This window comes from Musa acuminata, chromosome BXJ2-10 (assembly GCF_036884655.1).
Source record: "Musa acuminata AAA Group cultivar baxijiao chromosome BXJ2-10, Cavendish_Baxijiao_AAA, whole genome shotgun sequence".
In the NCBI taxonomy this organism is placed as follows: Eukaryota; Viridiplantae; Streptophyta; class Magnoliopsida; order Zingiberales; family Musaceae; genus Musa; species Musa acuminata.
In genome coordinates, this window is record NC_088347.1 from 26,794,118 (window position 1) to 26,821,485 (window position 27,368).

A 27,368-nucleotide genomic window follows, 5' to 3' on the forward strand; every position below is an offset into this window, starting at 1 on the left:
ACACCCAAAGGTCCGGGTTTCCACTCTCACCTCTCGCTTTGCCTAGTACCAAATCCCTGTAAAAGTGGACGATGCACAACAGAAAGGAGCGGCCGAATCCATATCATGTTAAACAAAAAATCGGATTTTTTTCCCCTTTTATTCTGTTGCTACCTGCTTTTTCCTGTGACTAATTCTGATATTTGATCATCAGGCAGAAGGAAGAAAGAAAAACGTCCAGAAAAAGTTTTAGAACAGAGCTAAACAGTAGCAAGTCGCGCCTCTGTCTCTGCAAAAGCTATGTTCTTCCCTCTTTCTTGCTCTCTATTCACATTGCCGCCATCAATCCTGAGCTGCTTTGATGCACCATCGCGCGCGCTCTCTCTCTCTCTCTCTCTCTCTCTCTCTCATATATGCTATCAAAACTACTCTGCCCACAAAACGAACTACAGCCAAAGGACGAGGCCTCTTGAAAGAGGAGGGAAAAGAGATCCCTGGTAATTCCTTTCTATCAATCTGTCAAGAAGACATTATATAGACGTCCTCATGAAATAAACAGAGCAACGGAATGGGCTCTCTCCCTCTCTCCGCTTCTCTGACCCAGGGGACGCCAGAGAGCAATCAATGGGGCACGAATCAAAACACGAAAAGCTTACTCTTTTCTCGCTAGTCGCCTTTGCCGTGCGGTTGCTCTCTCTTCCGCCGTTGGAAACCGTGGGAGCGGCAGTGCACGGGGTGGAGAGCAAATGCGGGGGCTTTTACTGGGTTTTATGAGGAAAGATGGCACCTTTGAGCACGGTCTCCGCTCCGCTATGGAAACTGGAACCGATCACTGCCGTTAAGAGGACCAGCAGGGGATTTAAATGGCGAATCCATCGATCTTTTTTGGGATTAAAAATGGTGCGTTTTTATGAAAGGAAAAGCTTTTGGTCGTTCTCCACACGGCTGACGAGACGCGACGTTGCTGCCCTCCATGGACGGATCATCGATCCCGTCCTTCTATCTCCATAAATGCCCCAAACACGATTACCTATTCACTGATTTACCAACCACGCAAACGGACAGGAAAGGGCCGTTTTAGTCATTTACTTGAGTTAGAGCCGACGGCCGTCAAAACCTAACCGTGTGTTTTACAGAAAACTCCTCGCGTCATACGAATTTCCAAAGTCCGACCTGTAAAAGAGGGATTAAGCATCGATGCGCTTCTTTCTTTCACGAAGGTCCTTTTCGAAAATAAACATAACATAAAATAAAATTACCTAGCGGTCCTCAACCGTTGGCTACATGACCCTACCTCACGGCCGTCGTGGACGAACCGGTGAACCGGCGCTCTAGTAACATTCGACCTCCATGTCGGAGGAAATTACGACGAGGGGCCTATTTGAATTTCCCGCTAAGATTCCGAATCTGTTTAAATTTTTGAAGAAGAGTACACCTCAAGCTAACATTAAGATTCCGAGAAGATCCCAACCGGCGCCGCCGATGACCAGGTTGCCCTCGCCAGGGGTAGCCTCAGGCGCCCGTGATCGGAGGGCGTTTTGGTCACTTCGTCACGGTCCCAACGTGCGACGACTAGAATACTCTGCCTGCGACCGGGACGCCTCGGACACGGGTCGGTCGCGTGATTTCGGGTCGTGGGACCGAGTCCTTTCGGACCCGGATTCAGATGGATGGGGTTGGACTTGGACCTGCGCCGCCCTGCGACATCATCATGACCTTTCCCTCCTTCAAGATTCGGGAAAAGCGTATCCGACGGCTCCCGTGCTTCGTCTGGAGTCGTGTTTGACTCGTTGGCCTCCGAGGCCTCACCGACGAAGTCTTCTCGGGTTGTGGTGTTCCGAAATGTGTACTCATGTCGTCTTTTCGTAGATGGCATGCTTTGGTCTCTATAATTAGAGTTGCTCTGTTGTGGTCTCCGAGATGTACGGCAAGGCTGGCGTGTGCTGCCACGCAAGCTCTCATATATCTATATATATATATATATATATATATATATATATATATATATATATATATATCGATCATTTGACGGTTCGGCCTACGAAAGCCCAAAATCCAAAATAAAGCCCAACTAGAAGACTCATCGACGGGCCTACAGTTGGCACGATAATTTCTATTTGTGTTCGAAATGATTTAGTCGGACCAAATAAATGGTGGTGGAAACAATTCGACAGACCTATCGATTAATGGTTGGATTAATTTGCGGTACATCTAATAATGATGATTTTGGATGGTTTGGGCAAATGGAACGATGTCAGAATAGGATTATTATATTGAAAGATTATAGTGGAACGGATGTTAGAATGGCATGCTAATTAATGGTTATCATGGAAGGCGTGCGGGTCCGGTGAACCGGTCGGACTTCTAATTATTGGTGGTCAGCAGCCAATTTTGACTTAAGTCCAAGCGAGCGGGGCTGTTGTAGAATTGTACTCGATGAGAAGACCATCAGAATAACACACTCGAAAACACGCTTTTCCTCGACGTCCACCGACCGAGTACGATAAGAAATGACGCGTTCATGCTAAGTGGCATGATGATTGCAAACCATGTTGTATTTTTGTATACCAATTGTATTAACCTTAAACTTATGCCTTTATTCCATCTCGTAATTTTTGTTTGTCAATGGAAGAAATCGTTGAATTAGAGGACGGCTAATCATAATTATACATCAAACACATCAGGACCGTCGATTTATGTATATTTGCCGTATCCGGCGCCGAATGTCTCCTCCGTGATTATTTCGTGCCTTCCGCCACCAAATCCTACCAAAAAAAGGGACAACATTGTAGATGTATAGAGATATTTTGGTATCCTGCCTCTTCGAGACACCACCACCAAACGACGCCTCCTCTCGCCTTCGCCTCCCTGCCCTTTCCCTCTCCCCGTCCCCCCAGCCGACCTCAACACCCCGCTCGATCGCCGCGGGAAGACACCGCGTGGTGGTGGATCCGTCCCCTCTTCCCCCCTCCCCCCTTCTCACACCTTACCCCCTCACCCGCGTGCGCTTTGGTTCCTCCTCGCTTCTCCTCTCGCGTCGAATCGCCGCCGCTGCCGCCGCCGCCACAATCATCCCGAGTAGCTGCCACGGGATCCGCGTTTAGGGCTTCGCCGCCTCGTCCCTCCCGTTGTGGATTAGAATAATTTCCGCGGAATTGGTTGATTCGCGGGTCTCGATCTAACTTTTAGGTTTCCTTTCTTTGCCTTGCTTTCCTTCTCTGATCCCGTATCGAATTCGATCTCCGTGGTGGTGGCGAGGTTAAAAGATTCCCCTTTCTTGGCTAGTGCCCACCGTTCTTCGTTTCCGATTTGGTTTTAGGGTTCCTTTCGAATAGATAGACGTTCTTGATACATGCCAAAAAAACTAAGAGACTTCCTTTTTCCCCTTCATCTGGGTGGATCCTTCTTTCCTGACTGAAGTGCGCCCGTGAACAATTGCTGGAATTCTTAGATCTTGTCGTGGCTGCTGTACCAGGGCATCGAGGTACCCGTACTTCTGAAATCTTTGTTCAAGCGGTCGTGTCGGCGATGTCTTTAGGGCTTCTTCATTTGGTTTTGTCCCGATTGATTCCGCTCCCTTGGTGATCCGACTCGAAGAGCGATCTTTTCCTATTTATCTCCTCGTTTGTTATTCAGATACGGTTCATCTATGCCTGGAGATTAGGGTTCTTGATTATTGCTGTACTGAAGATCTTTAGTCATCCTCCTGTCTTTGCGTCTTATCTTGTCAACTATTTCCTTGAAGCTCTTTTAGAACCGTTCATAAAACCGGATAGTTTCGTAGTTTCACATCTGAGATCGTGCGATGGGTAGTTCTGATCAAGAGTTTAGCACACCTCCGCCTGCTTCAAGACAGTTTGGTATAACAAAGCCGATCTCAACAGCTGGACCTACTGAGACTGATCTCAAGAGGACAATTGAGCTTGAAGAAGTACACATGTTGCCTTCTCTTTTATTCTCTCCTTCTCTTCACCTTCAACCAAACTTCTTCACATTCTAATTTTACTTATGTTTTCTCTCTTGATATGGCATCTGCATATGGTCTTATCCTCAAAGTTCCTGGTTGATGCCGGGCTCCACGAGATCAGTGAAGAAGCTACCAAGAGAGAGGAGGTTTTAGGAGAAATAGATAAGGTAATTGCCTTTCTTTAATTATGATCTTATTTGTTATATGAATTGAACAAATCATCTCTCATGAAAATCTTCAGTAGAATTGTTTTAGTAAAGGAACTGTATTGTAAATTTTTTATGTAAAAATAATCTTTGTGTAGTTCTGGGTTTGATATAATATATTGGATCTTGAAGTTGGCAGGTGCTTTTTTCTTGTCTTTGTTTGGGTTTCTAGTAATTATCTATCTATCAATGGGGTAGTTGGTGATACTGTTAGAGATTGTCATGTGATAGTTTGTCTTCTTGGGATCTTTTTCCACCATTTAACAATATAGCCTAGTTCCATCTACTATCTGATTTTGCCTTGGCTGGTAATGTGGCACTAACTGGCATGAGCTCACTTTTTGGTTTTCAACTTGTCATAAGCATTTATAACCTCTTAAGCACCATCTTTAGCTTTTATCTGGTTTCCATACATGGTGTTTAATTTTAGCAAGGAGATTAATTTAGATTGTAATGAGAATGGTTTCTATGATTGATTAATATATGGTGATCATGGATCATCCAAGTCATGCCGTCTCCTACTTTATAATAATTTGCCATATGATGCACCAATGTTTATTCTTCTAGGTTTTAGTTGTTGTTGGTAGTGTGGATTATCATGATATTCATTTTTTACAATCTAAACAGCTCATTTCTGTAACCTAGATCTCAGTTAATTACTTTTTCATCAAGGTGTGCTTCTAAATCTATCTTCTTGTTTTTGCAAATTCATATTGGCAACATAGTCTTGTAGTACACTAAGTTGTTTTTTAGGCTATTATTACTGTAATAGGCAAATGCAGTTTCCAAAGTTGCCCATGTACAATTCAAGGTGATACAAGCTTTCATTTAAGTGAAAGTGAGATTCTGACGTTAGATTATTGTTCTGAAAATCAAAGATTTCAAAACCTTGTTAATACATCTATTTGGTCTAGGATGTGCTTCTAGGAGAAAGGCACTTTCGTTGTTTTTATATTTAACAAATAGTAGTTTTATGTGGTAATCATAGTGGATGCTGCTTATCACGGCTCATTTTGCTGATGTTTTTCGAGTTTAAAACCAGGTTCTTTGAGGAGTTGAAAGTTTAGGAACTGAAGTAGTTTCATGACTAATTTTTGAATATGGAATGAATATGGACGTTTTGAATTTTTTGAGAAAATTTTGTTGAGGATATATGTCTGAATTGCAGAGATTAATTTTTGAAGATCACCAGTTTTGGTGGTCTTGACAGTAGGTAAAATATGGCTAGTCAGTTTTTGCTGTAGATTAACTTTGTCTTGTGAGAACTGTGATGATAATTTTACCTCTCCATGGGCCAAACTATCCCTTAAGCTTGATGTGCTTGTCCTTTAAATGATCTGCTTTTTCTGGCTTCCGAAGAAAAGCTCGTCGTTGTATTGTGTTTTGTTATTCTTTTTAGAAACATAAAAGGAGAATATTTTCTTTTATGGAGTTTTTTTCAACTATATTTGTATTTTCTGTTCTATATGTGTTTTTTTAGTCTCCTAAGCATTATTCTGCTGATTGTTTAAACAGGTTGTCATGCTGATATTGAGAATGTTTTATTATTTCAATTGTGCTTTAGACTCAATAACCATGGTTAATTCTTTTATTTTGTGAAGCTGGCTGGTCAGCATTTTTTTCAGTTTGTACGATCCAACTGTTGTTTAGATACCATTACATCCACTCTTTTCAATTTATATTTGGCACCTCCCAGATTGTCAAAAGCTGGGTGAAGCAGTTAACTCGTCAAAGGGGTTACTCCGATCAAATGGTTGAAGAGGCGAATGCTGTCATTTTTACATTTGGTTCTTATCGCTTGGGGGTAAGTTATAATTAAGCTTTTTAATGCATTAATTTTTTACATTTGAATTTAATGCTAGGGCATGAGATATGGGTTGGGTGGTCTTAGTTAAGCCTTTCTTGACTATATATTTGGACAAGAACATCTACCAAATCGAGAGTGAGATCTTCAGTGATTGAATATACTTAATGGTAAACATGTCTCTTGATAGTAAACATATCAAGTTTTTACAATCCTATCTTGATTTTCCCTCAGTCCTTGGATAAAATTGCACAAGTGTATTGGAAATATGTTGCTTTTATTAAATTTTTCTGTACTGTGAGCTTTTTAATTTTAAAGTCATTAATATACGCAAACATGGGAAGGCCCAGAACAGCTTTGTCTATAAATGATGAAGTATGTGCAGTAATTGATATGTTTGAGAGACATCTACTCCAGCTACTCCAGTTACAACTGCTTCATTTGCCAACTTTTGCAGATTTAGTCAGTTTCAGCTAGCTCAGTGATGTTGGGAGATCATGACTAGTTTAAGCTTTAGTATTAGGACTTGCAAATCTTAGTTTTGATGGCAATTTTTGAATCATCTCTGCAAGATTCATATCAGTGTTGAATTTGTTTGCAGAAAAATTAAATGGTAACTGTTTGAGTAAGTTAAAATGTTTTGTTCGATATTATTTAAGGCAAGATGCAATTCTTTGATTGAATTTGGTGGTAGATCTTTGTAGGACACAACATGATTTTCTACATTGGCTTTTTGGCTAAAAGAAATTTTGAAATGAGCCAAATTGATATTGGTTGGTCATATTTGTCCTTTATCTCTGCTGATTTTACCGGGGATTGTATAAAATGGCATATATATATATATGTTTTAATTATTATACAATTATTTATTATGTATGTACCTCAGAAACTTGTCATTTTTTTCAGTCGAGGATTCCATTTGTGTTGCTGCCTTAATCGCTTCTCTGACATAAAATTTGATTTAGGAGTGGAGAATCTGTAAGCACTTTAAAATTTAATCCATCTTAGTTCTCCATTTTGTCGAGATGGAAGATTGAGCTGATTGGGAACAAAAGGGAGATTTTAGTTGGGGAGGCCTTGATTTGTCTTTATATTAGTATGTATTTTTCATTTAATTGGTTCTGTGTATTCTCACAGAAAGTTAATTTTTTTGAAAATATGCAAATTAAGAATTATGTTCATTTTTCAGTTTTTGTAAAGTGAAAAACCAGTTATTAAACTGAATTGACAGAGTTAGGTTAATAATCATTCGAGAAGATGTCAGAAATGTCATATCCTCAACTTGTATTTTCGATGTCTTCCACGATAGTGTGGATACGAAGCCAGATATACAGCTTGTAAGGATACACTTCTGTAGTTCTGTGTAACCATATTTGGCTAGAAATAACTGCAGAAATTGATTAGGACCATTTTTGCCTAGAGCATCTTCATTCATACTTAAACAACTTCTATCTCAGATTGAATGTGAAATCGTTTAAATTGTTTGGAATAATAAATTACATTTACCTCTTTTTTCTCCTCTCCCAAAATAAAGAGGTTTCTTGAATCCCCTTTGACATACATTTGTGCTTGCTTGGACTAGTATGGAATGGGCGATTCGTATCGGTTTGGGCATAAATCGGTATGTGAGCTGCCCCGGTTTCGGGTGGTCCAATTCAACGAATACAAAAAGAAAAAAAAAAACAGCGCAAGACCCAAAGACATACTTCTCCAACATGCACCCGTGAGTCGTTACTGTCACCCATCAATCACTCATCGCGTACCTTCTATTTTGGGTATGTTTCCTCCTCTTCTATTCCTTCTCTTCTTTCTCCTCTTCTTCATCCAGGGCATCCTCTTCTCCCATCCTCTTCCTTCATCGCCTTCTCTTCTTCTTTCCTTTTCCTCCTTCCTCCACTGTCTGCCCTTTTTTCTTTCGCTTCCTTCCTCCTCTTTCTCCACCACTATCTGTTTTATCGGTAGCTGCATATGCCTGTTTGGTACAAGACGACAAACCTTGGTGTTTACTACTAATAATAATTCTATTTCTATTGGTTGAAAATTGAGATGTGAATTTTACTTGGAATCATATTTGTGTCATAGGTCTGCCTTTTGGAGCTGATTCGATACGCCTATTTTATCACTAGTTATTTAATAATGTACATTGCACATAATGTCAGGCAAAGTTTGTAAATACCGGTTTGTTTCAATTTCGATCACCACTTGGGACTGATACGATACCACTCATTATATCAACCTGTACCAATCCAGCAGCACTAGAAGTAACTACAATAATGAATGATTTACTGAATAGTACTGGGCTTACAGTGTTAGTCAGACCATGATTGTAGTTACAATTACATGGTTGAAGTTTAATGCATGTTGTTGATGGTGGGAATAAGACTTTTTATGTGAACATTGTTTTCTTATGCAGCGTTTCTTTTGTAATTATTAAGCTACACGGCTTTATTTTGCTCATGTTCCTTTCTCATGTTTTTGTTCTCGTTTACAGCATTCTTCTCCTTAAGTTCATGTTTTTTCCTTTCTTATTTCTAACTTTATTAAAATTAGTATATTTTTGGAATAATTTAACACTTATGATACTTGAAATTGCTTCCTAATGCAGGTTCATGGGCCTGGGGCTGACATTGATACTTTATGCGTTGGACCTTCCTATGTTAACCGAGAGGTTGAATTTGTTTGTTTTTGTTATGAATGGTAGACCTTGTTCACCGATGGTACTTCTTTTGTGGTTTTTGCAGGAGGACTTTTTCATTATCTTGCATGACATTTTGGCTGAAAAGGAGGAAGTTTCTGAACTTCAGCCAGTGCCTGATGCTCATGTTCCTGTTATGAAATTTAAATTTCATGGAATATCTATTGATCTCCTATATGCCAGTATATCACGGTTGGTTGTTCCTCAGGTTGGTACATAATGTGAATGATGGTTTCTTCCTTGGTCTAAAAAAACACACCCTCTTCCTTTTTCCCTAGTTGATCTAGTTGAATTCTCTATAACTCCACAAATTTAATTTTTCTTTAATTATTTGCAGCTATCCTGCTTGTTCACTATCCAAATTTTCCCAATAGATGCGTTTAAATGGGCTATGAATCGGGATAGGAGCATTTGTTATTATTATGCTTTTTTCTCTCATAAAATCTGTTGCGTTTGATTGTATTTTATGCCTGTATTTCTTATATGCCTAATGCAAGTTGGTCTTATTGCATTGTTGGGTGTGATCTTGTTGCTTTACTGTAGCTCTTTCCTTGAATTTTTTTTCTTAGGAGTGGTACTTCCGCTAGTATTGATGTGTATATGATGACCTGTGTTACTTTTTGTTTGGATGCTTATTAGAGTACATAAATAGACATGAATACTCACAAGTCACAATGTTTAGGTTGTGTGTGAGTTTAGGTTGAACCAATAAACTTTCGGTTACTAATTTGAGCTATATGACCACCGTCTTATGATTACTCTGGATTCATCCGTTTTTACTTCTACTGGAGTAGTCACTAGCTTCTTTCCTTTTACTTTAGTTTCTACTGTCACTTTTATCTTTTGATGTTACCTAAGAGGCTAAGACGCTGCTTGTTCATTTCTTTCTTGCTTACCTAATCCACTGGAATATGCTTTTTTTTCTAAGTACTTGGAGTGCTACTTGTTTCCTACCCATTATTGTTTTCTTCCATTGTTATATAATTTATGCTGGATTTCTAAATCCCTTGACCCAAAGGTAAGTGATTATGGATTGTATGAAATCAATGTTCGTTTCCATCTTGTTTGGTCTAGGGTTGCACTGGTCACAGAATTGTGCAAGGAAAAATTAAAAGAAGTACTTTACCCACTGTCAGCTAGGTGACTATGGTTCAGTTCGTGAAAGTAACATCTTTGCTTGCAAGGGAAGTACGTTTATCCTCCCCAAAGGTGCATTACTGGTGGATATGCACACTTATACAAAATCATCTGTAGAGGGTTTCAAGTTTTTTTTTCTATCTCCCTGATGTTGAGTTTCTGTGGGTTATGAGGGTAAGGCTGAACCTCCTCAAAACTGCATTGATGGGAGCTTCAGTCACCAGGCTTTTTGCTCTTCAGTGTGATTGTTTGTTTGTTATGCTTTTCATTGAAAATAAAACTATATGAAGAGTATATGCTTTCGAATAAAATTATTTTCTTTCTTACATAAACACTGAGATGTTCCTGTTAGCCCTGAGCGTACATTGCAACTCACTTCTCTGGATGCTAAATATTTGCATATGACTGTTGGAAAATTTTTGAGTTTTGGCCACAAAGTTTGATGATCAACAGTAGTATTTCAGGTTGTATTTGGAAGTTGACGTAAGCTGGTTATAGATAATTTGTCCTTAACATATTCATAACTTACAGATTACAGTGGGGTAGTGACATGTGGAGCTTTGTCTTTTGTGGATTTAATATTTTACATCTGCTTTTTAGATAATAATGGCTTTTGAAGTTAGTTTAATCAAATATAGGGTTCTTCATATCACCTTAAGTTTGCTTGTTTTGTCTATTATTCTCAACTACCTGTCTCTCATCTACTGATTTGAATTTTAGAGATTTGTCTTAAATCTTTTGAATGTGTATTGACCATATCTTTTTATTTCTTGGTGGATTTTTTTTTGTATCTCCTATGACCATAATTGGTTGTAGATCAAAGGAATTTTTTTTTACACGAAAAATTGCAAGGCTAGGGCACAGACTTTCGGTGTAGTTTGAATTTTTTAGATCCTTGCTGTTCCTTCTTATTTTTAATCTCAGATGCATGTTTAAAAGGCTTTTCTTTTGTTCATGTTGGTCTTTCTGCTGTTTGACTACCGGATGTTTGCTCCGGCATTTTAGTGCTTCTTCTTTCTTTATCCAGGTTTTCATTTTGATGGCTTTCCTAAATTTTGCTAGTGAATCTCGTCTATCTGTTCTTTGCTTTTTAAGTTCTATGGCAAGACAAGTATTATGATTCAAAATGGGTTTACCCTTGTGATCTCTCTGCAACAATGACTAGTCAGTTTAGATTGCCGTTGAACACCATTAATTTTGATTTTGTTTAACTTAGATGCTTGTTTGGCTTATTTGGTATTATAAGATTAATAATGAATTTATAATGAACCATCCAATCATACAGGATCTGGACATCTCCCATGGATCTGTGCTTTACGATGTTGATGAGGCAACTGTTAGAAGTCTTAATGGCTGCAGGGTAGCAGACCAAATTCTTCGGCTGGTGCCAAATATTGAGGTTATCATCCTGATTTTTGCACTACTATACATGCTTGTAATCTTCTGAATCAATTAATTTTCCTGTAGAATTTTAGAACAGCTCTCAGATGCTTGAAGTTTTGGGCTAAGAGGCGTGGAGTTTATTCAAATGTAAGTTTTTTTTTTGTGATTCTTTAAAGATTTTTTCATACTCATTTGTTACCTTCTTCGCTCAGGTGACTGGATTTCTTGGGGGTGTTAATTGGGCTCTATTGGTTGCTCGTGTCTGCCAGCTTTATCCTAACGCTGTGCCGAGTATGCTAGTTTCTCGATTCTTCAGAGTTTATACACAATGGCGCTGGCCAAATCCAGTAATGTTGTGTGCTATTGAGGAAGATGAACTTGGGTTCCCTGTGTGGGATCCACGTAAGAACCCACGAGATCGAACTCATCATATGCCTATTATTACTCCGGCATATCCATGCATGAATTCTAGCTATAATGTATCAACAAGCACACTGAGAGTCATGATGGAACAATTTCAAATTGGGAACAAGATCTGTGAAGTCTGTACTCCATGACTTTGTAATATTGCTTGATGTTTGACTTCGGTTTCATTTAATTTATTCTATCTTTCAGGATATTGAGTTGAACAAGGCAGGTTGGGGGGCTCTGTTTGAGCCCTATCTTTTCTTTGAGACATACAAAAATTATCTTCAGGTTGACATTGTCGCTGTTGATGCTGAGGATCTACGGTTATGGAAGGGATGGGTTGAATCTCGGTTGAGGCAGTTGACTCTGAAGGTGAGTTCCAATTTTTTCAGGTCAGTGCATTTTTTATACCATGCATCTTGTTTCATTTATGGCTTTTTGCATTTAAAAGGGACTGGATTTGCTTGTTTCTTTCCATCTTTGTGAACGACTTGCTTTCTTGCTAAACCGTTCCATTTTTATTCTCAAACAGATAGAGCGGGACACTTATGGCATGCTGCAGTGCCATCCCTACCCCAATGAGTATGAGGATCCCTCAAAGCAGTGTTCGCATTGTGCTTTCTTTATGGGCTTGCAAAGGAAACAAGGTGTGAAGATACAAGAAGGCCAACAGTTTGATATACGTGGAACTGTTGATGAGTTCAGGCATGAAGTGAACATGTATATGTTCTGGAAACCTGGGATGGAATTATATGTTTCTCATGTCCGTAGAAAGCAAATACCCTCTTATGTGTTTCCAGAGGGTTACAAGAGGCCTCGTCCATCAAGGCTCATCTGCCAGCAGCTGGTTGATAAAACTTCTGGTGAGGATATAGGGGAGGAATGTGAAGGGGGATCCTCAGAGCGTCGTCTTAAGCGGAAAGGTGATGCTGATTGCTCAGGTGCTAGACCAAATAAACCTGAGAAACGGGCTTCAATTAGCCCTACTCATGAGAAACTTCCAACTACTGATCAACAAGATCATGAAGGTATGTATTCATTCTCTTGTAACACCAATAACATATCAGGTATGTTTTGCAGTTAAGCTTTGCATAAGGATGTCACATTTAAGCAAAATGGGCTCCTTGATGACAATGCTAATGTTTCATTGCCAGAGGTGATATTCAATGATTCAGTGGATGTTAGAGCTAATAGTCTGAAGGACTTGATGGCAGTTAAGGGCATAGAGGATTGTGTGGAAGCATCTTGTGGAAACGACAAAGATGAGAACGCTAGGAAGCTTGCAAATGGGTCCTCATTTTTGGAGTGTGGCGAAGCTTCGGCAGGAGACTTGTTTTGTAATTCAGAGATGATAAAGGTGGATCTGGAGCAGTTTGCTGGAAGTAATTGTACCATTGTGGGTGGCAGCCAAGAACTAGTTGACGATGACAAACAAGGGACCAGCCCAGAGACGGAACATTTGAAGAATGGATCAGCACAAAATGGTGTGGCTGATGTGTCGGAGGTCTTGCTTCTGGTGCATGCTTTCCTTCTGCAACTGTCTATAAACAATTATAGATATTATTCACTGAATTTGTTTTGTATGGTTTTCTCTGTTGTACTTTTGTTTTCTAAAGCCAAACCTGGCACTTGGAGTGGCCCTCGAAGCTCATGGAAGTGTGACTGCTGATGCTCCGCAGAAGCCTGCTTTAAGGCATGTCTCCAAGAACACTTAAAAGTTTTTTTTACTTTGGGGACATTGATGTTCTGTTTTCTTTATCTACTCCTGCTTTGTTGTTTTCTTTTTCTGTACTTGTGGCAGGTTGAGTCTGACTTCAACAGCATAAACTTTTGCGGTTGGTCAGTCAAATTATGTAATGGAAGCGGCAAGTGAAGTCACCATCTTAATTGCCATTTTGTAAAGCCTGATCTGCACTTGGTGGGGTAAGTTTTACTGGACTCATCGCAGTTGATGTTATGCATGCTAACTGTTGTCACAAAGAGGGCAGCCTGCAAGGGAGGAGCAGTTGAAGCGAGCTTCTGTAACGAACTTCGCCGAGGTGTTTATACTGTAGTCTTATGTTTGATCCACGAGATGATTTGAGCTTCAAAACTCTTCTCGGTGGAAAAATATTCAGATTTCAGGCTCTATGACAAGCCATGGCAATGCCTGCTGTCTGGAATGGTGTAATTTAAGTTTCTGAAGTGCCAGACCCTGGACCAAGGTTCTATATCTAGGTTTTAGATCAAGTTAGCCTTTCTATTTTATTCTGTTTATTTTAGAAGAACCCTGTGCACTTACTTGGTCACCTTGTAAAATAATAGTTTCTTGTATGAGTTTATTCTGTATCACTACTTTCCCGTCTAAGTCAGATTGATGCAAGATGACTGCATGCCAAGTGTAAAAGCTTAGTTTTCATGCCTGGGATTGTCATTAGCTCTCGCTACTTGTTTTGAGAACCCTGTCGATGGAAATCCCAGGGTTCTTCAAGGTTCCGGAGTTGCATACCTGCTTGCTTTTAACACTTTTGTCACTGCGATCATGATCGTGTGGTCTTCACCCTGCCAAATTACTCTCCCTGGCTTCTTTCTGCCAAAGTTTCGGAAAATTCTTTATGAAATTATTGAACATCCAGTGTTAGAAGAAGGCTGGTCAGCATGGACTTTGCAGCCAATAATATTGGCACTTGTAATGCAACTTGAGATTTGACTCAAAACCAATCTGGTAGTGCTGCCAACCTCTCTCTACTTTCTATTGGCGTTTCTCCACTGCGGACTAAACCTGCACAGTTCGTGCGTTCATGCACTTACCATGAAGAAGCGGCATGCTTGCCTCGGTGCGACGTCTCGAGGATCGCGTCGACTTGACTGCTTCAGACAGCTCGAGATCGCCCGGTCAACGTAGACGCTGCTGTTTTTGTTTCCACCTGCGGAGGAAGCGAGAGGGGATGCATCTAATAAATACATCTGGTAACCCTTTTGGAGGCTTGCAGCCGTGGATAAGAACCCAACATGGGGAACATCATTTCACTTCTTCGGACAGGAAGCCAACCCTGCCCCCCTCCCCTCCCCCACCCACCACCTTGCCTCCTCCTTTTGAATGACTTTGATGGTTTCTGCCTAAAAACCCTCTTATTCCCTTTTTCTCCTTATTTTATTCACTTACGTTGATGCAGCAGAAGAGAATTCCATCAACGTGTTTAGTCGACTTAGTTGGGAGTTCCATGTAAGATCTTAAGGATGATTGATGCTTCATCAGAGGCATGAAGTAGGCGTGAAACATGAGATTCCTTTGTTGCCGACGACACGACTGATATTGGATGATTGTAAGAAAATAAGAGCGCTATAAGATTCCTTTGTTGCCGTCGACAACAAAGGAACTATTGGAGTCTTTGATACGCATCGATCAGTTTAGGACGGCAGACTCGTTGACTGGAGTTAACTTTTCCCGAACGTTCCTTCGAAGGTGTCATAGGCAATTAATTAGCTCTTTCTCGTGTGTGCTCTTCTGCCACTCACGCCAACTCATCACGATGCTAAAGAAACACACATCACGTGAATATTTTGCATGGGTGTGGGGCTTCTCATCGCCATCGTGAGACGCCACCCTCGTCTCGGACACACACCCATCGTCTATTAATATTTTTGTAGAGCTGACTATTCCATATGTTTACTTCGTTCCATGACCAACTCACCCCTTACTATAGAGACGGGTCTTGTGAGCATTCATAATTAGAACGTTGTTATCGACTTTAAGGATGAAGTTGCCTGTAGTTAACTTTTCCTGTACGTTCCTTTGAAGGTGTCATCGGCAATTAGCTCTTTCAAGTGTGTGCTCATCTTCCACCGACGCCAACTCATCATGATGCTAAAGAAACACACTGCACGTGAAGATTTTGCATGGTTGTGCGGCTTCTCATCGCCATTGTTAGACGTCATCCTGTCTCGGACACACACACCCATTGACTAATAATATTGATTCGACAACTCATTTTATTGAGTGTGAAAAGCCAGTATCTGATCTAGGAACGGATGGTTCTCCCACGGATGAATGATGGTGGATGTATATTCTTCTCTCTAGGCATCATTCCCTTCTGAAGAGGGATAAGCGGATAGAGTATTTTGCATTTGGTGTATCTGAAGTAGTTTGATACTTCATTTATCATATTATGTTATTTGCAAGACACTTATATGGGCACACAACAAGATTACGTCAAGTATAAAAAGTAGTAAGATGAAATAAAAAAACTATAAAAGATCCTTTAAGATAATAAATTTGGTCATCTTGTCATCTCATATATCCGACAAAGTTTGTATTTTCAAAGATCATAAGCGGTTACACTATCAAATGTGCATATGCTATATCCGATAAAAAAGTTATCGAGCTTTAAAACATAATCCATATTTATTTGGAAAGAGTAGATTATAGGTAAATGGTGAAAATTTTTACCTATATGGCTCGATAAGATATATTTTTGTCGCACTTTTTAAAAAAGACTATTGGCATCTAATGGTCATAGATCTTCGAGAGAAGTTCTATCTTCACCATAACTCTTTCCAAATAAATTACATTCTTATATTTTTTAAATCAAAGGTTTATTTTCATTAGTTATCGAATGATAAGTTTTTTTTTCTGAAATTAACTATTTATTTCATTCAAAATAGGTGTAGAAATTTAAGAAAATGTCCATCCTAGTATTTCTAAGAAGATTCTCAGTAAAGAGTAGAAGACTAATGTTTTTTCAGTGAAGAGTATTTTAATGTTTTCTAAGAAGATTCCTTGTGGCTACACATGTTCATCCACATCGTGAACAAGGAATGCTTCATGTACGAGGAAGGAAGGAGGAGCGGGAATCAGCATCATACTGTCGTGTCCCCCTTCTCTTCTTCTTTCTTCGAGGTTTCTTGATGCATTCATGGCCATGCAAGTGACCATAGTACTTGGACGTTGACAAAAGGGAATTATGTGACACGCAACGATTGAATGAAACCTCACGTCCGAAAAAGAGAAGGATAACGTCGAGAAGTGACTTAGAGATATACATATCTTCTCGACTTCAACTTTCGCTTTTTCTCGAGAAGTTGAATCATCTCAAGTCTTATGCCTATGTTAGACAATTTTGACGGACCAGCCACGTCGGGTCAATTTCTCCGACGAGCTTGATTTGGGTCGATCAATCCAGGTCAGGTCAGGTCAATTTGCTCGACAAACTCGGTTCAGGTCAAATTTGATCGATCAACTTGGGTTGGACTCACTTCGACCTATGCCTGACGAGGACAAAGCCATGTTTGTTGGTGAACAAATGTGTCATGGCTGGTGAGTCAGTACGATTCGGTCCACGGATCGATGTCGGGAGTCTTCTACCGACTGAGTTGGACGCTGAGGTAGGCTGGGCCCTCGCAACGGGGTGTTGATCAGTGTTTCTCGGTCCGGGCCCCGTATGTGTCGAGCAGCGTCTCTCCGTTCCCGGGCTGGTTGGCAGCTCGCTTTCGTTCACTGGATGGCGATTCCCAGGTCGAGGCGCTCGTGGCTCGCGGGTGGTCGTTTGCCTGCAAAAATGGTCTTCGTCAAGTGGTTCCCGACTTTGGCCCCTCCAACAAGCAAGTCAGTTGTGGGTTCAATTATTTTTTGCCCTCCCCTTTGGCCGAATGCCGGCCAAGGGCTTTTATACTATTGTACTATGGTCGGTTGCACTCGGGTTCGACGTGGCCCATGATCTTCGAGAGTTGAGACGGCACTTCCGACCGGCCGCCGTCTCGGGATGCACAGAGCCACGTCAGATGACGCCAGCCCAGGTTCCCGGGATAGGACATGTCAAACAGCGTCTCGGTACGGATTCTGACTTGACGTATGATAGTGTTTCCCTTGCTAATTCTCGGATTGGCGTGGTGGTACGTAGGTCGAACAACACCTTGATACGGATTCTGATTTGGCGTATGACATCGACTGTGACATGTCTTGGGATCAAAATAGGCCTTATCATTGTTTATAGAGGCTTGAACACGGTTTCTGCTCTACCTCAAGAATCGTCGGATCGGAAGAAGAATTGCAAGCAGATTTTTGATCGTCTAACGTATAATTCACGGCAGTTGATTAGTGCCGAACACCATGACATGATCACGCATTATCGGTTTGCAGGCCTTTCGTGGTGGAACCGATTACTCTGAGGTTTTGTGTCGTGGACGCACTATTTCTTTTCTCCTCCCCTTTTCATCGTCTACACGTTTGGTGTACTGCTCTCCACCCTACTTCACTTCATTGTCTTTATATATATCAAGTCCTCAGGCAATGATGTTATATAAGGTCCTTTCCGGAAGGGATGCAGAAGAACATTGATTGCTTCCGAAGCAATCGGATAAGCTCTCTGAAGCTTTCAGGTTGCGAGCTTTTCCTCGACATCGATGATACGGTAGAGAATTCAAGTGCATGCGACACACACGTAGTAACCTAATCAACCATTTCTGCTACTTTCTTGGTGCTCGAGTCAGGTTGGTCAGCCCAAGCGCAGATGATGCCGTCATCCACATCCAAATCTCTCGTCAGCCACAGTCCGTTCCAAATCTTTGTAGGCCTCTTCGGTTGGACTCGGTCAACCGTACATGCCGAATTATTTGGCACGTTCACATCAATGTGTGCGTGCAAGCGCACGCATGCAACACACTCTCTATCTCTCTCTCTCTCTCCTTACCCTTTCAGGGACGTGAAAGTTGACACCTCTCGTGGCTAGTAACCGGAATGCACCACTCGTCTTTGAAACCGTGTATGAACGGGCTTGCCATTTGAGACTTTCGAGGTCCAAAGTTAGGGTTTGAAGAAAGAAGGCGAAAGGAAGGCAGAGAAATAATTGGCGGTCAAATCCGTCATCAATGGTACGTGACATCTGCAAGCTGACAAGATCTAAGTCCAAATAATCTGAGTACGGTGACAAGACGTGATCAAATCGAAGTAGAATCATAATGTGCTGGCAAACCATGACGAAAGCAGTATCAGAAACTTCTACGTTAGGAAATCATTGGGTCTCTAAAACCACGTAGAGAGCGGTATCGGTGTCGTGATTTATTGAGAGATAAATAAATAAATTCAATCAGGATGTCAGACACATATCTACGATTCATATTTATCAAGTGTCAGTGGGAGCGGATTATGCAGCCAACGAACGAGCAGTCAATGAATGTGTCCACGATCTGAAGCACTCAGGAGATTAAAGAACGAAGAACGTATTATCATCACCTTCTCAACTTCCCACTTGGGTGACAGAGGTTGGATTAGCAGCACATGATACATGAAGCAGGAAAAGAAAGATGGTGACCTTTTCAAAGGGAAAAGTACAGTAGATCACATCCCACTTGGTCCATGACCAGTGATTTAATATGTATCGGTAGGCAAATGGGGGAAATACCTATACCATTCAAGGTGCACAAGTTTTACGTGGTGGACAACGAGAGGGAAGAAGAATATGTTGTGGCTTGATCGAGATGATGACGGTAGGGCAATCAAACCGTGGTGATATCAGGTGCCCTAGCATGATCTATCTGATAACAGTACAGTTTTAGACGTCAATCGTGTACTATGTAAATACATGTATGCAACAAGTATATGAGTAGTGACTGTCCCACACTGCTATAGCACTTTGATTGCCATTGAGAGTGGGCGATCGAGGAAGAAGGTTGAGCAGCAATTGCTTTGATTTTTTATCTGCAACCACTACGACACGCAGTGGAGAAGAAGCAGGTCAAATTTGAACTCCATAGCCAGGTTTGCTGATGCTACATGGCCCGTAGCTGACACACCCATCCATCAACTACATGGACGACAAAAGGATGGATAAATATGCAGATCATGACAACCACAATCGAAGCTGGCATTGTCATCCTCTCTCCATGCTTCCCTCTTTTTGGACCGGAAAATCCCAATCACTCGAAGCACAGCATGGACTGTGTCACAGGCAATGCCTACACACAAGCTTATCCTGATTCGAGGGCCAGGATCCTCCCACCGCGACACGTTGAATTGGGCACTCGCAGATCACCTCCTCCTCTCTCTCTCTTTATTGCCATTGCTCTCTTCCCTTTCCGACTGCGACAGGCCTCGCAAATGGCAAACAATGCCGGTGTCGGGAGCTCCTGGCGCCATTGATTGCACACTTCTAGAGAACTGTCTCAGTCGTCAAAGTGCTGAGCCCGTGGAGGTGCAGAGAGGTGGAGGGAGTGTGCATGCCAAGTCCTTACCATTTACGCTGCACGATAAAGCACGTACATCAATAACAGTTCATGGTCATATACATTTTTAAGTATTAAGAGGTGGTGAGAGTTGTTTCCCTCTCTCAGACATGTATACCAACCCTAAGGCTAGGAGATTAGTGTTACCTCTCTATGGAGCTCTTTTAAATCTTGTAAAGATTTGTTTGATTCTTCTCATTGCCCTACAGTGCGATCCTTCCAAGGACGAAGAACAGAGCGCCATGGACTGTACCATGCAGATCGACTTATTATATATACTCTCTGCCTACTGTTATACGATCAATTATGATTCCCACCACTTGCTGTTTTTTAGGGTTCTTTTTTCCTCCTGAGACGAAGAAGTTTGGTTGTGATCCGTGCAAATAGAACAACAACACATGCCATGACTGTGCATCACTGCAACTCCCGGTTCTAAAATTAAAGATTGCCATTATGATTTACCAAGAACATGGAATTATTTTCGGAAATAGTTTACAGACGTCCCCATGAGTTTCATCTCTCTCTCTCTTCTTTCTCAGAGAAGAACAAGAAGAAGAAACACCGTACTCCCTTTGTGCTGCATCTACGATGGAGCTTGGAGCCGATTTCTGCAAACACTCGCCACAGCGTTCGTTTGGCGTACGCAAAAAAGTGCACGTATACCATGCAGCAAACTTTTCTTCCCACCACTGTTTTCTCCCGCCGAGGCTACCTGACACGTGATTGGCAGCTGTGCGGGACCCTTCCGTCACGACACGCGAACACACGGTCTTTCGGAAGCATAGTACTCGTCGCTTTTAATATGGGGGATAAACTCCAGCCGTCCAGCGAGGTGAGGAAGGCCCACCACACCGGCCAGGTTGTGCGCCTCCCTCCAACGCTGACACAGGCCAAGTACAAGCTCAAGCGAGTCACCGTACCCGTGCGCACATCACTCCCTCGTCTCCATCCACCTCCCGGAGGACCGCGACCTAGCCAAGGAAACAGAGCACGAGACTCCAAAAGAACAAAAGCAAAGCTCCCTTCTTACGCTACGTATGGCTCCTCCTCCCCGCCTCATTCCCTCTTACTACTACCATCGCTCGCACGTGCTCCCTCTCCCCGTAGCAGAGCACGTCTGCGTTAGGGTTTCACGTAGTGGTTCCCACTGAGGAACTTTCGCGAGTCTCGTGTGGAATTCGAGATTGGATCCTAAACTCGAACGACTTGATGAAAAGTAGGTTTTTGTGGGAGGTGGAGAGGGACTTCTCCGGTTGGGTTCAACCCGGAAAGAAGGCTGATGAGGAGAAGGAAGCTCCACCTGAGGGTACGAGGAGCCTGCGCAAGGAGGAGAGACCAGAGATGCATGGTTTACGTTCTTGTAGCAAACTGAGAGACTGATGTGCCATTGTTTCCGGGAACAAAATTAGATGGTAATAGGAAGATGGAAACAAGATGGGGAACTATTCGGAAGAGATGGAGAACAGGTGTGTCTGTCCTTTGACGAATAAATGGCTACTGATTGAAGGTTGTCAGACTGATGGCCCAAAAATTGATGACTTGCAGGTTGTCCGATTCATGGCCAACATGGTTGGCGTTGGAAGACTCATACGGAAGCAGGCTTCACCATGAGCGAGCTTGGTCGGTCTCGTCTGGGCCTGCATGTCATCTTGACCTCATTTCAGTTACATACGACCTTTCTCAGAAATCTCATATATGGCACTTATCGCCGACTGTTCTAAAGACGGCTCTCGGGTTACAGAAAGCCAGTTGATTTTGTCTTCCTGGTGAAGTCCAGATTAAAGGGATGCTGTCATAGGTTTGAATCGATATCATTCATCAAAATGAAGCTTGTACATACAAGGATCACAGATGGAAACCCAAACCCAGAGGAAAAGAATATTAGGATGACCAATGACGAGGAGGTCCTTTTCAAGGGGTGGGGGGAGAGGGAGAGAGGAGCCACATCTCAGAGTCGGGGCGGGGGGTATTGAGAAGGGAAACGGCTAATTTAATCGCAGGAATTGACCCCTTCCCCCCGTCCCCGCCCGCTATATTAATAGACCCCATACTGGAAACGCAAGCATTGAGCCTTCCCCGCTTCGCTTCCATCCCTCCTCTCCGCATACGAAACGGAAGAGAGCAGAGCAGACGTCTTTGTTCGCTTCGCTGAAACAACCCAAAACTCTTCTGTGCTCTGTTTTCTTATCGCTCAGCTTCTTCCGATAGGTAGAGCTCGTGGTAGAGCCTCTGAATTCCGGTGGCTGACGACTCCACGATGTGCAGCACGACCACCACAGCCGCCGGCGCCGTCTCCGTCTCCATGGCCTCCCCCCACGAAAAGAATCCCCTGCTCCCTCCGGGCCATATTTATCTCACCCTCGTTCCTGTCTCCAAACCATCCAGTCATAGCAATAAATCACCTGCTCTCGAGGCCCCACAGAAGCCAACCATCACCCAGAAGTCGCTGCTTCCCTTGCCGTCGCCGTCGGAGACGCTGCAGGAGGCCGGCTCCCTCTTTCGCCTCTCCTTCCCCATTGCGCTGATGGCGCTACTCATCTACTCCCGCTCCGTCCTGTCCATGCTCTTCCTCGGGTCCCTCGGCGACCTTCCCCTCGCCGCCGGCTCCCTCGCCATCGCCTTCGCCAACATCACTGGCTACTCGGTGCTCTCCGGTCTGTCCCTCGGCATGGAGCCACTCTGCTCCCAGGCCTTCGGCGCCAACCAGCCCCACCTCCTCGCGCTCACTTTCCACCGCTCCGTGCTCTTCCTCCTCTGCTCCTCCGTGCCCATCGCGTTGCTATGGTTCCACATGTCCCGGATTCTCCTATTCCTCGGCCAGGATCCCGAGATCACCGCCCTCGCCCAGGCCTATCTCCTCTTCGCCCTTCCGGACCTCCTCTCCTTCTCCCTCATCCACCCCATCCGGATCTACCTGCGGTCCCAGGGCGTCACGCAGCCGCTCACGACCGCCGCAGCCTTCGCAGCTGCCGTCCACCTCCCCGCCAATTATCTCCTCGTCACCCACCTCCGCCTCGGCGCTCCCGGCGTCGCCGCCGCCGCCGCCGCCTCCAACCTCGCTCTCCTCCTCTGCCTCATCCCCCACGCGCCCCGCGGGCCCACCGCCGCATGCCTGACCGGGTGGGCCCCCCTCGCCCGCCTCGCCGCTCCCAGCTGCGTCTCCGTGTGCCTCGAGTGGTGGTGGTACGAGCTCATGATCCTCCTCTGCGGCCTCCTCCCGGAGCCCAGGCCCGCCGTCGCCTCCATGGGCGTCCTCATCCAGACCACCGCCCTCGTCTACGTCTTCCCCTCCTCCCTCGGCTTCGGGGTCTCCACGCGCGTCGGCAACGAGCTGGGCGCCAACCGCCCGGGGCGGGCGCGAGTGTCCGCCTCCGTGTCCGTGATCGTCGCCGCCGTCATGGGCCTCGCCGCCATGTTCTTCACCGCCGGCGTGAGGGACCGATGGGGACGGATGTTCACCGACGACGGCGAGATCCTGCGGCTGACGGCGGCGGCGCTGCCGGTGGTGGGGCTGTGCGAGCTCGGCAACTGCCCGCAGACGGTGGGATGCGGAGTCCTGCGCGGGAGCGCGCGGCCAGCCCGGGCGGCCCACGTGAACCTGGGAGCGTTCTACCTGGTCGGGATGCCCGTGGCGGTCGGGCTGGGCTTCTGGCTCGGGTTAGGCTTCGTCGGGCTATGGATGGGCCTTCTCGCGGCCCAAGTCTGCTGCGCGGGGCTAATGCTGCACGCGGTGGGCACCACCGATTGGGAATCGCAGGCCCGGCGGGCCCAGATGCTGACGTGCGCCGAGGCCGCCCCGCCACCGGTGCTGGAGGAGGTGAAGGTCGAGCCGGCGGCGGCGAAGCTGGTGGAGGAGGAAGAGGAGGTGGCCGCGAAGGGTGTGACGTGTTGCTATGAACCGCTGATCTCGATCAAGGTGTGCGATCTCGAGAGATAGTAATGTGGGGGTTGGAAATGACAATTTTGTCTGGAATTTGGAAGGTAGAGAGAAATTGATGGACTAAATCTATTTTAATCTCTAACTTTATAACCGAAGAGAAGAACACAGTTTTTTTAGCATCTTCTTCGTCGACATCTCGATGAGAAATCTTACGTTGATCTTTGTTCGATGAACGATTGTACTAATAATTCTATCGGGGTGTAAACTGGGTGTGAAATATGTACATTATCACCTCATGTTCAACGTGATATTTCTTTGCTTATATTATCAGCCTCCTTTCTCAGTTCAAGATAGTGTTGTTATCATCCTGGTGATAACAGGTGCAGAGTAGCTTCGAGAGCGGTGCATAACCATCTGTATCCAGCAAGGAGAGGGGAGGGACAAGATCAAGTTCATTGTCATGGCTAGCTATGCTATCAAACACGGAAGAAATCATGATTCTCCTCCTCATTCGAGATTTCGGGACATGGCTCGGTGCGCGTCATTAGCAAGCCATTATGGATGATGATGGTCCAGCTCGCAAGGGTGTTAGGATGGCACTATCGTTTGCTCCCCATTAAAAAGTGTTGGAGAATCAAAAAGTCAATTTGCCTGGGAGCATCTATTCTCTCTCCCTCTTCTCCGCCGACGAAAACGTAAGCGGCAACCATCATAACGCAGCCACTGTTGCTTGTCATCATCCATCACAACTGTTATCGACTGCTGCCATTGATCTTTTACAGGGCGGGAGGGCATGAGTCATGTCAACTGTGTGGGTGTTTTGGTTGTGTCCTAAGAAGAGAACCGCTCGAAAGGGAACAGGACACCCCATGTCTGATGCCAGGAAGCGGCTGGTCCACGGCGGGGGAGGACATGGAAGCGGGGCGGGGGAAGGGGCACGAGGGTGGTGGTGCAGCCTGTTTGCTCATGTGGACGGAAGCTCCCACGTCTATTTTACGGAAGGGGATGGCTGCTCTTGGCCTCAGGTTAGAGAGTGATGGGTGCACGTGATTGCCTCCCTCCTTCACCCAAACTCCACCCCCCACCCCCCGAGGCCATGGCCCCATCGCACTTCATTGCACAGTCATTTCGTCAAACGACAAGTAGGTCGATCGATGCACGGATCTTTTACCCTTAGATCTCATGAACACAGGAACATTGGATGATACTGACATGGCATCTGCTATTTAGTGGGTCTTCAAGGCCGAGCATTTTTGGGACCATGCAGCATGCAACTCTCTGAATCTACCCCATCATTGATCGGAAGTACATTTCACTCTGCTTAACTCCATAAGAATAGAGAAACAGGGTGAAGTTTGGACAAATGACACGAGAGTTGCAATGCACTGACTTCAAGTACATCTTCTTTTTAATCCCTCCCTCCAAAGTTGAGGCAGCAGCATGGCTGAGCGCCCTCTCAGGTCCTACACGGCCACTGCAGAGAGAGAGAGAGAGAGAGGTATAGGCAGTGAAGAGTTTGTCACGTAGGAAAAGGTTTGAATCACCACCGGGTTCCCATGCAGGAGGCGACAAACCTAGACCTTGCAGGAATCATCATTTTTGCGAGCCCCTCCTCCCCACCAGCATTATATTATGCGACACGGAGAGAAGAAAACTGCGAGTGTGGCTGAGCAGGGAGAGGGTTTGGACCCACGGCTTGGTTTCCACCCAATCCTCCCAAAGCATGTCAGGGCCAAGTCACATGGCAGTGGATGAGACCAGAGGGGGGGGTGGCACACCCTAGGCCAGGTGCCACTGTTCTCCCATGGACCCTAGCTAGCTTCACCTGTTGCTTCCTCCTGTGCTCCTTGTCACTTTTGCTTGACGCAGATAGAAGCAGCAGAGCGCCTCCTCACAACAAAGTTCAAAGGAACCACAAAGCCGAAGGAAGAATCCTACGGAGCCTAACCATGTCACTGGTTGTTGTAGCAGTAGGAGGAGGTTAGGTTTGTAGCAGTGGACTGAGGTGAGGGGGGATCTTAGTCAGCTGGACATGGCAATTAAAGAAGCTACATGTTTTGATGCCTTGCAGTTGCACTGAGAAAGAGACTTATTTGATCTCAAATTTTTGCTTGCGTTAAACCATAGGTTTGGACAACAAAGTTGGAATCACAGAGGTGTAATGATGTGCAAGTATTTATATAAATAAAGGTGCATATACATTTCCCTGACTTTGAGTTGGATTAGTGTAGATTATTGAAGCCTCTTTTTGCCTTGAAACAGAGGAGTTGACAGATTCCAAAGCCTATAAGCATAAGGGTGCATAACAATTATTCATATGGCGATATAAGGTGGAGTAGTGTTCGAGAACGAATAAGATTGGTTTGAATTCTTCATCCAGTGGGAATAGTGGAAGAATAGAATGATTAGTCATATGTCCCTATGCATTAAATGAATGCAAGTTTTGCTTTCCATTCCACTAGCAAAGTTGACTTGATGTCTCTGATACGAAATATTTAGGATCATACAGATGATGTAGAGTTATTTGGTTTTCGTCTTTGTTCATGCAGACACGCATCATCACCTTTATTTGATATGACTACTCGAGAACGAGCTTCATTGATGATGCTACTCTTTAACCCAGTAAGTTTCTGATCCTGTTTGATTTATTCCATGGTGCAATAGGATGTTACATCAATTAGCGATCTATATACACAATAGAATCCACCAAATCATGTCATATGTCCAGTTTTCATGGATGGACTTATAATCATAAACGAATAAAATGGAGAAACAAAACAGGTAGAAAAGAAAAAGAAAACATTGTATCATCCCAGGTAGAGTCATAGATAGGGGTGGCACATGACTGCCATTCCTAGATGTTGGCATAGCAGAGGAGCTAGATGGAGAGGACAGCATCATCCCTCACCATTATGCATCTCACATGCAACCTATGCATTCGGTTGTCTTTCTATGGTAGATCTTGAAGGCGTTTTTTGTGCCTGTTCTTCTTTCTTTGCCTTTGCTCACATCAGTTTCTTGGACATCATACCTCATGATGGTGTGGATGTGTCTGGAGTGGGTTAGACATCAAGCCTCAGTGAAGGCATTAGCTTTCGAACAGTTCACCAAGGAATCAACCACAGAGAACACAATCTCCTCCACTCGAAGCCATCTGCTGCGTGTGTGCGTCGTAACATATACTGTATGTGCACACTGTTCCATTTCCTCGAATTGGCATAACATGTCACCCCCACACTTGCTATGTGCTCTCCGATCATGTCTTCCTGTTGAGCTCATGTACTCAGGCCCATGATGGCTGCTTTCCTCCGAGGTTGACAGAGGGGCCCGTGCCAAAGCATGGTTTGGTGCCATGGTCAAGAGGGGTGAAACCTTGAGGGCAGCAAGTACCACAGACCTACCCAGGATAAGAGGTGAAGTACCAGAACCTCATGATATCTCAACATGACCAAACCCAAACACCCAAAACCTTGCACTGGTACATGTGAAGACAGATGAAAGAGCATCAACTCAGACATGAAAATGAGTCCTTGGAACTTGGAATGGATCCAAAACCATGTCTGGGAACACCAAAAAGAGATGAGTCAGATAAGTATTTTTCCCTGATGTGGATGCTGGCAGCTAGTCCTCTATGGTAGTACTTGAGGTGAGGAGCATCTGGATCATATAGATTGCACAATGAACTCTGCATCTTTTGAAATCTTTAACTG

General features: G+C 44.0%; 2 protein-coding genes across 7 annotated transcripts; both read left to right on the forward strand.

Moving 5' to 3' along the window:
* Positions 1–2,770: 2,770 nt before the first annotated feature.
* LOC135624829 (nuclear poly(A) polymerase 4-like) lies at positions 2,771–13,951 on the forward strand. Of its 6 annotated transcripts, none has more exons than XM_065128838.1 (13): positions 2,771–3,910; positions 4,036–4,113; positions 5,849–5,956; positions 8,562–8,624; positions 8,698–8,859; positions 11,074–11,187; positions 11,256–11,318; positions 11,384–11,713; positions 11,787–11,951; positions 12,112–12,607; positions 12,794–13,083; positions 13,196–13,272; positions 13,381–13,951. In XM_065128838.1, the coding sequence occupies exons 1-13, from the start codon at positions 3,785–3,787 to the stop codon at positions 13,403–13,405; spliced, it is 2,097 nt and encodes a 698-aa protein (XP_064984910.1). In that variant the 5' UTR covers positions 2,771–3,784; the 3' UTR covers positions 13,406–13,951. The 6 variants fall into 6 exon arrangements, with proteins under 6 accessions (XP_064984910.1, XP_064984911.1, XP_064984909.1 ...); XM_065128839.1 differs by having other exon boundaries at positions 2,773–3,910; positions 12,734–13,063; XM_065128837.1 differs by having other exon boundaries at positions 2,774–3,910; positions 12,734–13,083.
* Positions 13,952–21,756: 7,805 nt separating this feature from the next.
* Positions 21,757–23,980, forward strand: LOC135625908 (protein DETOXIFICATION 51-like). The gene has a single exon (XM_065131037.1). It carries the CDS (start codon positions 22,036–22,038, stop codon positions 23,713–23,715), a length of 1,680 nt encoding a protein of 559 aa, XP_064987109.1. The 5' UTR covers positions 21,757–22,035; the 3' UTR covers positions 23,716–23,980.
* Positions 23,981–27,368: the final 3,388 nt, after the last annotated feature.

What these genes read in the sequence shown, in the direction of transcription:
- LOC135624829 (XM_065128835.1), top strand. Translation starts at nt 3,785, where the DNA reads ATGGGTAGTTCTGATCAAGAGTTTAGCACACCTCCGCCTGCTTCAAGA. An exon ending in CTTCCTATGTTAACCGAGAG is followed by an intron (nt 8,625 to 8,697) that starts GTTGAATTTGTT and finishes TGGTTTTTGCAG; the next exon opens with GAGGACTTTTTCATTATCTT. An exon ending in GGCGTGGAGTTTATTCAAAT is followed by an intron (nt 11,319 to 11,383) that starts GTAAGTTTTTTT and finishes TTCTTCGCTCAG; the next exon opens with GTGACTGGATTTCTTGGGGG.
- LOC135625908 (XM_065131037.1), top strand. Translation starts at nt 22,036, where the DNA reads ATGTGCAGCACGACCACCACAGCCGCCGGCGCCGTCTCCGTCTCCATG.